Source organism: Choloepus didactylus, chromosome 8 (assembly GCF_015220235.1).
Source record: "Choloepus didactylus isolate mChoDid1 chromosome 8, mChoDid1.pri, whole genome shotgun sequence".
NCBI classification, from domain to species: domain Eukaryota; kingdom Metazoa; phylum Chordata; class Mammalia; order Pilosa; family Megalonychidae; genus Choloepus; species Choloepus didactylus.
In genome coordinates, this window is record NC_051314.1 from 129,437,185 (window position 1) to 129,450,392 (window position 13,208).

General features: G+C 50.5%; 1 protein-coding gene across 2 annotated transcripts; it reads right to left on the minus strand.

Annotated features, from left to right (window-relative positions):
* Positions 1–921: 921 nt before the first annotated feature.
* On the minus strand, positions 922–10,205 carry FKBP4 (FKBP prolyl isomerase 4). Of its 2 annotated transcripts, none has more exons than XM_037847035.1 (10): positions 9,910–10,205; positions 7,672–7,816; positions 7,092–7,234; positions 6,178–6,298; positions 5,733–5,889; positions 5,032–5,122; positions 4,852–4,935; positions 4,439–4,624; positions 3,743–3,982; positions 922–1,739 (listed from the first exon to the last, which is right to left on the minus strand). In XM_037847035.1, the coding sequence occupies exons 1-10, from the start codon at positions 10,012–10,014 to the stop codon at positions 1,632–1,634; spliced, it is 1,380 nt and encodes a 459-aa protein (XP_037702963.1). In that variant the 5' UTR covers positions 10,015–10,205; the 3' UTR covers positions 922–1,631. The 2 variants fall into 2 exon arrangements, with proteins under 2 accessions (XP_037702963.1, XP_037702964.1); XM_037847036.1 differs by having other exon boundaries at positions 7,672–9,126; positions 9,910–10,203.
* Positions 10,206–13,208: the final 3,003 nt, after the last annotated feature.

The following is a 13,208-nucleotide window of genomic DNA, read 5'->3' on the forward strand; positions in this document are numbered from 1 at the left end:
TGCTAGGCTTACCTCCCAAATGTGTAACAAGGGTTGGCTGTTATCACTAGCCTAACAGTCAAATCTTGAAATACCCAAAGGACCCAGCTACAAACCCCGGAAGCACAGGACTGTGACGTGAACCCAGCAGTGACATGGGGAGACTAGAACTCCCGCAGTTTAGTCCGACTCCAGGACTAAATTAATCTCCCACAATCAAAGTATGGGGGAATTTCTTCTGGAAGGAACTACAGGCACATGGAGGTAGACAACCCCTATCACCGTGGGGAAAGGGATGGACAGCCCACAGGAAGAGAAGGCTAAGGGCACAGATATAGGCTCTGGCCTGCAGCCCAGACCAAATGGAGGCACCTCGGTGTGACTCATGCCCCTTGGCTTCTCCCAGGGCTGTGGGACTCAAGGGTCAAAGTATAAGTAGGAAAAAACACAATGAAAAGTGAGTGGGAATGAGTCCTATTCCCTGTCTGTTAAGTTCTTCACTCTTACCTCTTACCTTAATTGTGTAAAAGGTGCCTGATGTGTGTGTGGCACCAGGGACTTTACGTTGCTAAGTAGCCCAAAAAAATGGCTCTACCGGACAAGTTAGGCAAAAGTAGACAAAAAAAAAAAAAAAAAACACTTCAAAACACACAGGCATGTTCCCTAGTCTTTGGGGGCTTAGCCTTTCCTCTTCCTAAACACGGAAGAACACTAGAGCGATTAGAAAATGCCAGGCTGTCGCAGGGAGCCCTGGGGAGCTGTGGCTTGTGTGGTGCCAAGGGGGCCTGGCACTAGTGCTGCTCCTGCCCAACCAGGGCTTCTACAGCTGAAGCCAGTCTCTTCCCCAGGTGGGACAACGCCTTAATTCTGTCCCCTGCTCCTTGCACAGCCACCCACGCTTATTATCACAGGCTAAACAGAAAGGGGTGCCTGACACCCAGGTTTCATTGTTTCCACTTTATTGCTCAAGCATGGAACTTGAGGAGAGCCTGGACCTTCAGCAACATGCAGAGAAGAGGCTGAAGAGGGTGGGGGAGGGACGCAGCTTGGCCAAGAAGGGAAACTCACAGGAGGGGGAACGCTGGAAGGGGGAATGGGGGTGGTCACCATGACACCAGAAGACACCATCAGCCACACCATCTGGGGTGAGGAAGGGAAAAGAGAAGGAACGGGCACAGCAGAGCTTTCCCATGCCCCTAGCACCCACACGGAGGCCACATGTCTGGAAAGGGACTGGGAGGAAAGGATGAGGAAACAGCTGCCTGAGAGTCTCCCTCTCCACCCTCGTCTCACATCTGCCCCTGTCCCTACCACTCGCCCCCTTCTACCATTTGAAAAATGGACCTAGCAAACAGAGGAAGCAAAATAAATTAACATTCTGATGAGTTCGTGTGGGTGGACATATGTTTATGTGTAATGGGGGAAGGGGGAAGGGGGAAGGGAATAGGGGGAGACACCACCTAAAAATTACCCCCCACCGCCATCTCCCCAGCCTACTCCTTTCCTCCTTCCCCCCAAAGCCACCATCCAACCAGATAGAAAAATAAAGGTCTAATTCGCTCAAAATTCTTCAGTTTTTACAAAACTAATAGGGTGGTGGAGGGCCGGGAGCCGGGGAGGCAGGCAGCCCCAGGAGGAGGGCTGGGGAGACGCTACGCTTCTGTCTTCACCTGGGGCTGGCTCCCCGCCACATCGTTTTTCTGCTCGTCCTTCAAGTCTGTGTCTTTATGATGGTCTCCTGCAGCTACGCCTGCCTTGACCTGCAAGAAGAAAGGGAGAGGAAGAGCTTGAATCCCATCTCTCACTACGCCCTGTGCCTCAGATGGGAAAGTGATTTTTCTTCACATCCTTGCTCTCGTCTGCCTGTGCTCAACTGAGCTGGTGGTATGCGGCACCACGCACAGTCTGTTCTAACAAACACTCGTCCCTCAAGTACTAAAACATACCTAATAATTTCTATTAAAATTACATATAAACAGAAATTCCCGTTCTAGATTCAGCTTAAAGATATACCTGCATATACGTGCACGAGGCCATTCATTGCAATATGGTTTAGAACTGTGCTCATCTAATACAGTAGCCACCAGCCACTGCCACAGGTGCTAATGAGAACTTGAAATAAGGCCAGCTCAAATTAAGGTGCTCAATTTTGTCAAATACACATGGGAGTTGGAAGATTCAGTTTCAGAAAAAAAAGTCAATGTAATTTTTATGTTGAAATGTTTCTTCCCCCACAACTTCAGCCATTTCCATTATTGTAAAATATACCATACATACAGAAAGGTGTCATCTCTCAACATACAGCTCAACAAGCAGTCATATAGGCAGTTTCAAAAATTGTTATGCGTTACAGTTCCACAATTTTAGTTTTACTTATTATGCAATACAAGGTATATACAGAAAGCTGAAGCCCTTCAAGGCACAATTCAACAAGCAGTTATAGAGCAAATCCCAAGGGATGCTATAGGATACAATTCCGCCATGTTATTTACCTCCTTCCAGCCATTCCAACGCCCCAGCATCCAAAAATATATATATAATAATAGAAAGTTTAAGATACCTTGTGTCAACTAAAATGCATTAAATCAATTTCATTTTTTTTAACCTTTTTAAAACACGGACATTAAAAAATTTTAAATTACATATGTGGTTCACATTATATTTCTTTCACAGCACTGGTGTACAATAGTGAAAGACTGAACAACAGGAGACTAGTTAACTACTGTACGATACAGCTGCACAGTGGAATACAAGAATGTGAAAGCTCTTTCATATATTGACGTGAAATGAGCTTCCAGAGATTATCATGTGAAAAAAGCATGATACAGAAAATAACAGATACAGCATGTTGTCTTTTCTATGACAGAAAAGGGAGAAAACAATATAAAATGTTCTCGTGTGTGGATGTATGCAATATACCCGAAAGATACAACAACCAGTAATATCAGTTGGTTGCCTGTGTGTGGGAACAGAAATTTTTTATTACAGTCCTTTGTGTAGTTTGAATGTAACTATGTAAACATATCGTTAATTATGCTGGGCTGAATATAGTGTCCCCCCCAGAACCTCAGAATGAGACCTTATTTGGAAATAGGGACTTGGCAGATGTAACGAAGTTCAGATGAGGTCACACTGAATTGGGGTGGGCCCTAAATCCATCGGGTGGTATCTTTATAAGAAGAAAAGCGGACACACAGAGGGTGAGGTGAAGATGGAGGCAGAGATTGGAGTGATGCATCTAAAAGTCAAGGAACACCAAGGACTGCCAGCAACCACTGGAGGCTAAAGAGGGGTCTGGGATGGTTTCTCCCGCAAGAGCCCTGAGAGTAAGCCAACACTGCTGACACCTTAATTTCAGACTTCTAGATTCCTGAACTATGAAAAGTAAATTTCTCTCTGGTTTGAAGTCACCCCATTTGTATCGTTACAGCAGCCCTAGGAAACGAAGACACCCATTTACAAAACAACCCAAAACACAAGCATGCTTATCTGGCTCCTGTCAAAGGCTCTAGGCACAGGAGAGAACCTAAGCCAGGGCATATACTCAGAGTGACCAACTCCCAATCCCTAGGGCTTTGGGGTGGGTTTTCAGTCCTGTCATAGAAGATAGCACCACTGGCAGGGGCTGTTACTGAAGGAACACACAACTGCTCCAGGGAAGAGGACAACTTCTCAATTCCAGGACTGGCACGGACACACAGAGCCCACAGGGCAAGGCCTCCTCTTTTTCTATCTGTCCTCATTGTTCCCCATCAGCCCTCACCTTGCTTTCTTCCTCAGCCAGCCTCTCAAACATGTTGGCATAAAGCTTCTTCTCCCGCGCGAGCTGCTTGCGGGTCCGCTGCTGGCAAACAACCAGCTGGGCCTTGGCGGCTTTGTTGCTGGGGTAGAGCTGCAAGACCTTCTGGAAGTCAGCCCGTGCCAGGTCAAAGTCATTCACTGCCAGGTGGGCCTCTCCCCGGCGGAAGAGGCCCTTCTCATTATTGCTGTCCAGTTCCAGGGCCTAAGGATGCAGGGAGGAAGCAACAACGGAGGGAGACTCAGACCCTGCCGCTCACCTGGCTTAGACTAGGTTTCCAAAGGTAGCCCTCAGCAGGAAGAGGAAGAAGGGAAATGGCTGGCTCCACCCCACTGGGGCATATCTTGGGGCATTAAGTGGAAAGGACCAAGGTCTAGGAAGGAACAGGCAGATAGGTAAACAGAAGAGGACAAGAACCAGGATAGGAGAAAACTCTTTCGTTCCAGCCAGCGCCTCCTCCTTCTGTGCCAACAGTCTCCCTCCACTCAAGCCAAGGCTCCCGCTTCTCCCACCCCCTTTGCCTGGGTCCTTAGTCCTCAGAGTTCCTACTGGTCCATCCTCCTGCCCCCGCCCCACTCACTGAGGGCAAGTTTCACACAGGCAGGCGGTTCACCCAGCCTGCCTCCGAATGGTACCTCAACCCCCCTGAAGGGGCCTCACCTTGTTGCAGCTTTCAACGGCAGCCGAGAAGGCCTGGAGCTTCAGATGACACATGGCCAGGTTGAGGTGGGAGGCCAGTCGAAGGGCCTGTGCCTTCTGCACTTCCTCACTGGAGAAACTCGACTCGTACTCCAGCCAGGACACAATCTTCTTGTACTGCAGTACAGCTTGCTTGTACTTGCCTTCCTAGAATGGAAGGGAGGCTCAGGGGTACCGGGCTGCCTCACTTCGTAGACACTGGTGGCCCATGGGCACCAGAGATCCCCTCTGCCTCATACCAAGGCAATAACAGTGGGCACAGATATACGAGGTGAAGGCTGCAGGTGCCAGCCTGGCCACTCCTTGGCAGAAAATGATGTAGCTATCAGGGCAAAGGTGGGCCCAAAGAAACCTCTCTGGGAGTGTTGGCTCACCTTGAAGTACACCGTGCCCCTCTCTTTCACAATGGTGCTCTGCTCCAGCTTCTCCTCTGAGCTCATTTCCCAGGACTCCTTGACCTGCCGCATCCCAGGGGAGAAACAAAATTGTCAACTAGGGTGACCCTCCAGGGTAGGGCCTGATTCCAGGATAGGGAAAACCTTGAGCAATCGTACCTTCTCAAAACTCTTCAGGTGCACTTCGTATCTCACCGCGGCCTCTGGTGGGATCTGGAATTTCTCCTTTCCAATGCTGCCAAAAGCATAGCTGGGTGGGGTGAGGACAAGGACAACTTCAGGTCATTTCAGCAGCTCTTACCTGCTCCAGGCTGAAAAGGCTTCCTGGCCATTTCCTGGAAAGTACCTCCCTGTCCTTTGAGAACTGGTTCAAGTTTTCAATTGTTTCCCGTTTGGCAAAATCTTCCCTGATTTCTTCCGACAATTGGGAGGTCCCTCAGCGTCTTATCTTTCTAGTAACTTGTAAGATTATTAACTTAAATAACATCTCACTGGAAGGCAGGAACAATGTTCCATTAGTCTTTGAACCTCTGGGGTTTTCAGCACTGTGTCTGGCACATAGTAGGTGTATTTCAGTAAACAGTTGGTTAATGATGGAAAGAATTAATGGGAAATGAATGAAAATCTTGTCGTTGGTAGGAGAACCAGTAGCTGCTAAGACTGATCTGAGACAGAGGACTGTGGCCACACTTGTGGATGTGATGCAGAGATTGTAACGGTGTATGAGTTGTGCCCAGAGTCCCAAGGAACTCACAGGAACCGGCTATTGGGCTGTGGGAGCAGTGAACACACAGGGAAAAGGACACAAATGGCCAAACAGCTCAACTCTTGGTGAACATCTAGATATGCCCACCCCTCACCTGGGCTTGAGGTACACAATGGAATGTTCTCCTTTCTCCATGCGCAGAATGGCTTTCTCCAACCCAAAAGGCAGGTCCAGGCTCTCCCCCTCACCAATCTCAAAGTGGAGCTCCCGACGGTCAAAAATCTGGTCCTTGTAGTACCCTTCCACTGTGACTGGTGTAGAGGAGAGGCCGCGCACAGGGGCGTGAGGGCAGGCGACAGAGCAAGGAGGCCACCACCCCGTGTCGCCTCATCGCTTCCTGCCCCAAGATGCCCCTGTTGCCTTCTCAGTCCTGGGGGGTTTTTAAGAGTTTGGTCCAACCCCTCATTTTGCAGACAAGCATACATGCTCAGAGAAGGGAAGTGACTTGTCCAAAGCCACTCAGGGCCTAACTATCAGAATGAGCACCGAAAACCCAAACTCTAGATTCTTGCTTACACCCCCAGAGTGCACTGCCTCACCCTCCACAATAGCCCCCTCGTTGGGCCTGGAATAGCCTTCACCCCGAGTCCGTATTCTGCGGATGATTCCACCATCTTCGTCTTCTGTCAGGTCTTCTCCCTTGAACTCGAACAGCTCCACCTGCGGTACAAGACATGAAGGGACACAGCTCCTACGAGCACTGAATCCTCCACAGTGACATACACCCTTGTCCTGGAGAATCCTGCTGCCAGACCAGATTTGACAACCATGGTCAGGTTTGCTAAGTTGTCGGGAGTTGCCCTAGTCTTACCTTTGACAGAGGTGGGCAGGCTACCCGAATTCTAGTTAGCCCCAGGAGATCAATCTATTTGCTATCTCCTCCACACAAGAAGGGCATGTTCCAGCCAGCCTTCATTCAGCTCCGTGAGAAACACTCAGTCGTCTTCTGAACATTCTCCAAGTATCCACTGACTGACTCAACCACTTGCAGACCAAAGAATGGTAACTTCTCACTGAAGCCTTTCCTTACCCCCTCAATCCATGGGGGAGGCATCTCTTCCCCCTCGGATCTCTAGAGCGCCAATGTTCTTTGCTTTTACAACTGAACATATAGATTCTGATCTCCTGACTCTTTTCAGCTGACGTTGCAACCCATCTTCCCCAGGCACTGCTCTAGAGATAAAGATGCCTCAGCCTCTTACACAGCTTTGAGTCTGAAGAGGGGCTCGTGGCCATCCCATCCCACCTGAAACCTCCATCAGTGGCCAGTTGCTGGCAGCAGCAGGCTATGTGCACAGCAGAGCCGGCTACCTTCTCCATTTCTCTTCCTCCTCTAAGGCCAGGCCCTCAGCCTCGGCTACACTGTCTCCAAAAGACAGGAAGGGCTGGACGGCAGCCAGGCACGGGGCTAAGATAAGGCTCTTTGCCTTCTTCTCTGTGGCCCGACACTCACCTCAAACACAAGTGTGGCATTGGGGGGAATCTTTGGAGGGCTGCCTGCTGAACCATAGGCATATTCCGGTTTGCAGGTGATGTGGCACACCTCCCCCACCTTCATGGTGGCTATAGCGATGTCCCAAGCCTTGATGACCTCCCCTGCAGGTACAGAAGGCAAATGGGCCCTCCTTAGTCGGGGTCTGACCAGAGAACCTTACTGTACCACCCAAGGAGAGGCTGCACACCCTTTAGAAATGGAGCCAGCTGTGGAAAAATCCCTGATCATGCAAGTGCTGTCAGGTCTCAGAACTCTAAGAGATCACTCAGCCCTGTGACAAAGGAGCTCAAGAAACAAAGCAGTCCACTTCTGAAGGAGAGAAGTTTTGAGAGCTGATGAGAAAAGAGGGGTTGAAATTCATACAGGCACAGAACAGTGGAGGAAAAAGGAGAAACAATAAAATAAGGGAGGATAGTCTCCTCGAACTGTCAAACTGTGATAAATTGCCCCCTCTTGAGCTTATGAGAATATGGCTTCCACTCATTGCACCTTATAACTCCCTCAAAGCCTATCCTATCAACCCACCCAGCAGGCCTACCTTTTCCCAGGTCAAAGGAGAATTTGTCCTTGCGGTCCAGACTGCAGTCAAACTTGGTGCCATCTAACAGCCAGCCAGTGTAGTGGACAAACACCCGGTCCCCAATCATGGGCATCTCTGTGCCTGTGCCCTCTCGCTTGATGACCTGGGAAGAAGGGGAGAAAGTCCACACCCCAGGGATGGCCAAGAAAGGGGAACCCAAACAGCCAGCATACCTCTGAAGGGAACACAGACGGACTCGTCTGCTTCCACTTGCCCCTGCCTACTTATAAGTGGGCTAAACGACCAGTCCTCAAATGATTCTGATCCTAGTAGCTTGGTGACTTTGCAGCTAATCTCCCCCACCTTTCTTGAGATGCAGCATGACTTGGCTTGAAAACCCAAGTTAAAATTTTTGTTGTACGATCTTGAAGTTTAAGTCGCTTAAACTCTCTAAACCTTATTTGTAACATGGGGCTAATAATCCCCATCTTCTAGAGTTGTTGGAGGATTAAATCCATAAAGCGTTGACTAAAAGATTATCACGTTCATCAGTGAAGGGGGAAGTACTCATGTTACAAGTCTTTGTTCTTCCTAAACGCCAGTGGTCATCAGATCAGGGTCTGCTTTGGAACTAGGAGAATGAGAGGAAAATGAGTAATGAAGAGAATAGGAACATCCAGAAAGGGTAAAAGAAAAAGAAATACAGGTTATAGACAAGCACAGAGGTTCTCAAATCAGGCCCTAAGTTCTGACTTGGGATATAAGTATTCCTAACCAGGAGGCTAGTTAAGTCCTTTATTTCAAGACTAGTGTATTTCCCAGGAACTTACAGACCTCTATTGTCCTCTTTAGCATTTATAAAAGGGGATCCCACAGACCTCTGAGGAAGCTCCCATGCTAGAATGGACTGGGGACTTGAAAACAAAAGGTGAAAGGGGACAATAAAAGGTAAATAACCCTTCCTGGAATAATAACCTTGTAGAAATCACCCGGATGCTGGAGAGAGAGGGGGAAACAGCAGCCCACAGGGAGAACAGTTAGAGAAGGGGCTTGACTTCCCCAAGGTCCCTAGCTTTGCTCAGGTCACACACATGTGTAGATCTGAGCAGCAGGAAGGCAGGATGAGGTGAAACAAGGCATGGGGAGAGGGCATGAATCGCGGGCGAGGATTTCGCCATCCTGGACTCTCTGCTACAACCTGCTCTGAAGCGCCTGGGGTTGTCCTGACACAGGTCAAGATGCCCTGCCCCCAGAGTCCTAGACCCCTCCCCCGCCGCGCCTCTGGCTATTTGCAGTCAGGCGGTTACTCAGCAGCAGGTTCCAAAGTAAAGCACCTCCTCCCGGTCCCACGCCCCGAAGCCCCAACTCCCGAAGATGAGGTGGGGGAAAGAGAGTGGAGAGGGGTAGAGGTGGAACGAAGGTAGGCAGGGAACTACAGGTCCCGGCATGCACCGCTCCATCGTCTTCCACGGCCTGGGGGAAAGGGGGAAAGCATGGCTAAGCGGGTGACCTAGATGGATCCCAGCCTTCGGAAAAGGGGGAACTAGAGAGCGCCAGGTCCCGCAAAAGTCTCTGGGCCAGGCAAATACTCTTTTCGCCATTTCACATCCTAGCTAACATTTAACTGCCAAGGGTAGGAGCGCTCTCGCGCCACCACCACCAACGAAGGAGGACGGCAGAGAAGGAACCGGCAGCTTGGCCCCGGCCGAGGGGTCGAGGAGAGGTGAGGGAGAGGCGGGCTCCGAGCAGGCCCGCCCCGGCCGCGGTGCACGCCGCCGGGGGCCCCCTACCTACGGCTCGCGTGCACCGTGTCAGCCCCGCCCCTCCGTCCCGCGGCACGGTGCACGCTGGAGTTGGCGCTGCAGCCTCGGTCCCCTTCCCCAGCCCAGGCGCTGCGGGGCTGGGGGAGCCTAGGGCCCTCAGTCCAGACAACAAGCTTCCACGGGTCCGATCAAATGGCCATGCTGAGGCCAGTGCACCTAGGCCACCCCTCTTCGAAGCCGGTAGCGGGCCTTCTCACCCTTCAAACAACGCAGCCGGGTCCAGGAAGGCGATGCAACCGGCCGCCGGCTGCACACCCACTCGGCGAATGGCCGAGAAGCTGCAGAGGCGGCAGTCCCCGACCCTCCCGGGGCCCGCGGGCTCCCCGGCCCGGCGGAAGGGCGGCTGCGATGAACGCCCGGGGCTCGGACGCTTCCAGCAGGCCCTCGGGCGCCCCGGAGCCCCAGGTCCGGCAGGCGTATGCCCTGCTCTTACCTTCAACACGCCTTCGTCGTGCTTGGGGCTGATGTCCACTCCCTCCAGGGGCAGCGGCACCGACTGCGCCCCGCTCTCCGCTGCCTTCATCTCCTCCGCGGTCATCGCTGCCCGGTGCGCCGTTTACTTCGGGAGCCGGACCCTGGGCGCGCGCCTAGCCCTGTCTGCCGCCGGAGCCGCCCGCACTGGGGTGCGATGGGAGAGCTCCAGCACGGCCGCTGAGCTGCAAACCGGCGGGAGGCTCGAGCACCTCTGGCTGCCCGCGCGCTCGCGGCCCACGGCGGAGTCGGGCGCGGGAGCAGGAGGAGGTGCGTGAAGAGTGGCCCGGGGAGCGATTGGTCCCACCCCACGGCCGGAGGGAGGGGCTGGGAGGAGCTGGAGCGGGGCGCCAAGGGGGTGGGGGCGGAGAACTTTCTGGAGACGGCAGTGGCTCGGCCGGTTCGGGTCCTTGGTGCTAAGGGCGCGTTTATGAATTTCTTTTTTTTTAAACCTGGTTGCTTCCTCCCGCTGGCAACCTGGTACCCTGACCCCCTACTCCTGGCACCCTCGGACTCAGGGTACACCCTTACCCCCACCCCTCAGAGCCCTCCCTGACCCTCCCCCGGCCGTCTGCCGGTCCAACCGGCTTCTTCCAGATCTTTCTCGATCCCCCCACACCCCTCCAAAGCCGCGCCTGCCAGCCGCCCCAGATCCGCCCTATACATTGCAGCCGCGGCGTGGTTTGTTGAGAGCGCGCAGCCGGATGTGAGTGCCGGCGAGTCCGTCTCCCCGGGACCCGAGGCGCGCACTTTCGTAAAAGCCAACCGTCAACACAGACGGCGTGGCTCCCCACCTTTGCCCCGCGTTTACACTCTGCGAGTTGGGGAGAAGGGAAGGGAATAGCGGTCACCCCCAGTGCACAGAATTGGGGGCAAGCAACCTTGACTTCTCCGAGGCAGGAAGACCGCCGGATCTGCCGCCTTCGGCTCTTTAAAATGCCAGGCGCTGCCCATTTGCAAGAAATGACCCGCAGAGCGAAGGACTCTTACATGGGGGCGCCCATTAATTCCTCGACTATAGTGAAACGGCCGTTTGGGTTAATAGTTACAAACAAAAACCGTTTCAACTCATTAAAAAAGTCATTTCGATTTACTAAAGGTTCATGGTAAGGGATTTTTTTTTGTTTGTTTGTTTTTGTTTTTTTCTCGACGTGTGGTTCCCGAGTGGCGTGCCTAGCATTTGGTGACTTTGGAGCACCTACTTATCCAAATAGCCTTTGACAAAAAGATCCAGCCAGAGAGGGTCCTGGTTTTGCTCAGCACTTACCCTGTTTATCCTAGTGCTGGTGAGTAGTGAGTATCAATAAATATTTATTGGCTGCGTGCCTCTTCTTTATTCTGAGAATAATTTTTTTTTTTTTTTTTTTGAGTTCTTACTGTGTACTTGACATTGTGCTGCTGTACACAGAATATTCCATTTAGGTAGGTAATTAAAAGAGCTTTTTCATATGAAATTTCAATACAATAACATAATTCGATAATTCGTTGTAATCCCTTTTGATGGAACGTGACTGGAAGGGGTTGCAGAAGAAATAAAATCGTTTTCTCCAGCCATTGACAGACTAAATGAGTTTAGCCCAGATGAACTTTCTCACAATTCTACTGGAGATACCCTCAGAAGATCGGGGAGGTGGGGGAGAGTTGACTCAGTGGGGGTTAAAGCTATTTCCTTTCTGCATTTTACTAGTAGGGTACAGAAGTAACAGTGCCAGGGCTTTCTGAAATGCCAGAAGCCTAGGATGGTGGGTACTGGCTTGCTGGGTGGCAGTTATCTCAGTTTGCTTATGCACCTGCTGGTTCTCAGTGTGCGGTGGTTTCTTTTAAATCTGAGGGCAGTCAGATATTACCTGGCAGAGGAAGTTGGGATAGAAAGAAAGAGTTCACCTTTAAGGTAATATATCTTTGCATTTTTTTTCTTCATTGAAAGCAGACAGTGCTGATCTGACTCCCCTTCAATTTGGTTCAGCACATATCCACTGAGCTTTTACACTCTAGCAATGGAAAGAGCATGCACTTCCCAGTAAGGAAAGAGCTGGGGTGCCCACTCACCAGCTGTTGGATTTGGGGCAGGTTACTTAATCTTTAAGTCTCAAGTTCTTGTCTGTAAAAGGAGATGGTAACATCTGTAAGTGAGGGTGGTTGTGATGGTTCTAAAAGAGAGAATGTGTGCCAGGGTATCTAGCACACAGCCCGCCTTCAATTGGTGGTTAATAAAAAATGGTCCTGCTAAGATGATAAGGGCCATGGTGGAGATGGGGACAAAGTGCCAAGGAAATAGAGACTTGGAAGTGAAAGAGGATGGATGGGATGGAATAGAAAGGAGAGGGGAGTGTGGGGAAGGTTTCCAGTGAGAAAGCTGTGTCCCCTTTGAGGGAAGAGGGAGCTGGGAGATGGAAAGCAGGAGGGGAGCCTGCCTTCTTCCCCCTGGATTTGCATGCTTGAATCTCAAAGCAGGGCCTTGTTTCAAGATTTTTTTTTGTTGTTATTTACACTATATTTTTCTGATTGTAAAACTTACAGAAAATGCATAGATGTGTAACTGAGAAGTTAGGATTTAGGGGATTTTTTTTTTTTTGCTTTCTGGTATATTAGCGTAGACAGAGGGAAGTACCTGGAATCTCTGAACGGTAATCCAGCTTCCTTATCTCTGATAATGATCGTATTAACGATATAGCCTTTATCTTGTGATTGTAAAAACCTTGTGACTGGCCCTCACTTGTACCCCCTTATCCTGTTTTTTGACTTTAGAGTCTTATGATCACTAAAGACAGCCCGTAATGTTTATTAATGAAGGGCCTTGAGTCAGCCCAGAACTGACCTACCCCATTCCAAAACTATCTTGCTAGATGGAACTGGGTATAATCAAAATTGGCCTGCCTAACATGCACAGCTTAACCTTGAAATGATCTGTATCTCATTATAATACTAAAAATCATGCCCATGATCATATTAAGGCCGACATTTTCTTAAATACAGTCTGTGACTAAGCATGTAATCAATCTGTGCATGATTGATAATTAGGTTACCTCTAATTATGTCAACTAGAGCCATTGTGCACATTATCCTAAAATCTGCCCATCTTTTGATACTATAAAACCATCGGAATTACTGCAGTTCAGGGAGACAGATTTTTAGGCCAATAGGCCTTCTGATCTCCTGCTTTGCACCTGGCAGTGGACTCCCTCTCTTTGAAATCCCTGTGTCTCAGGAATTGGTCATTTGAGCACGTTGGGCAGAGAGCCCACCACTTTGATCGGTATC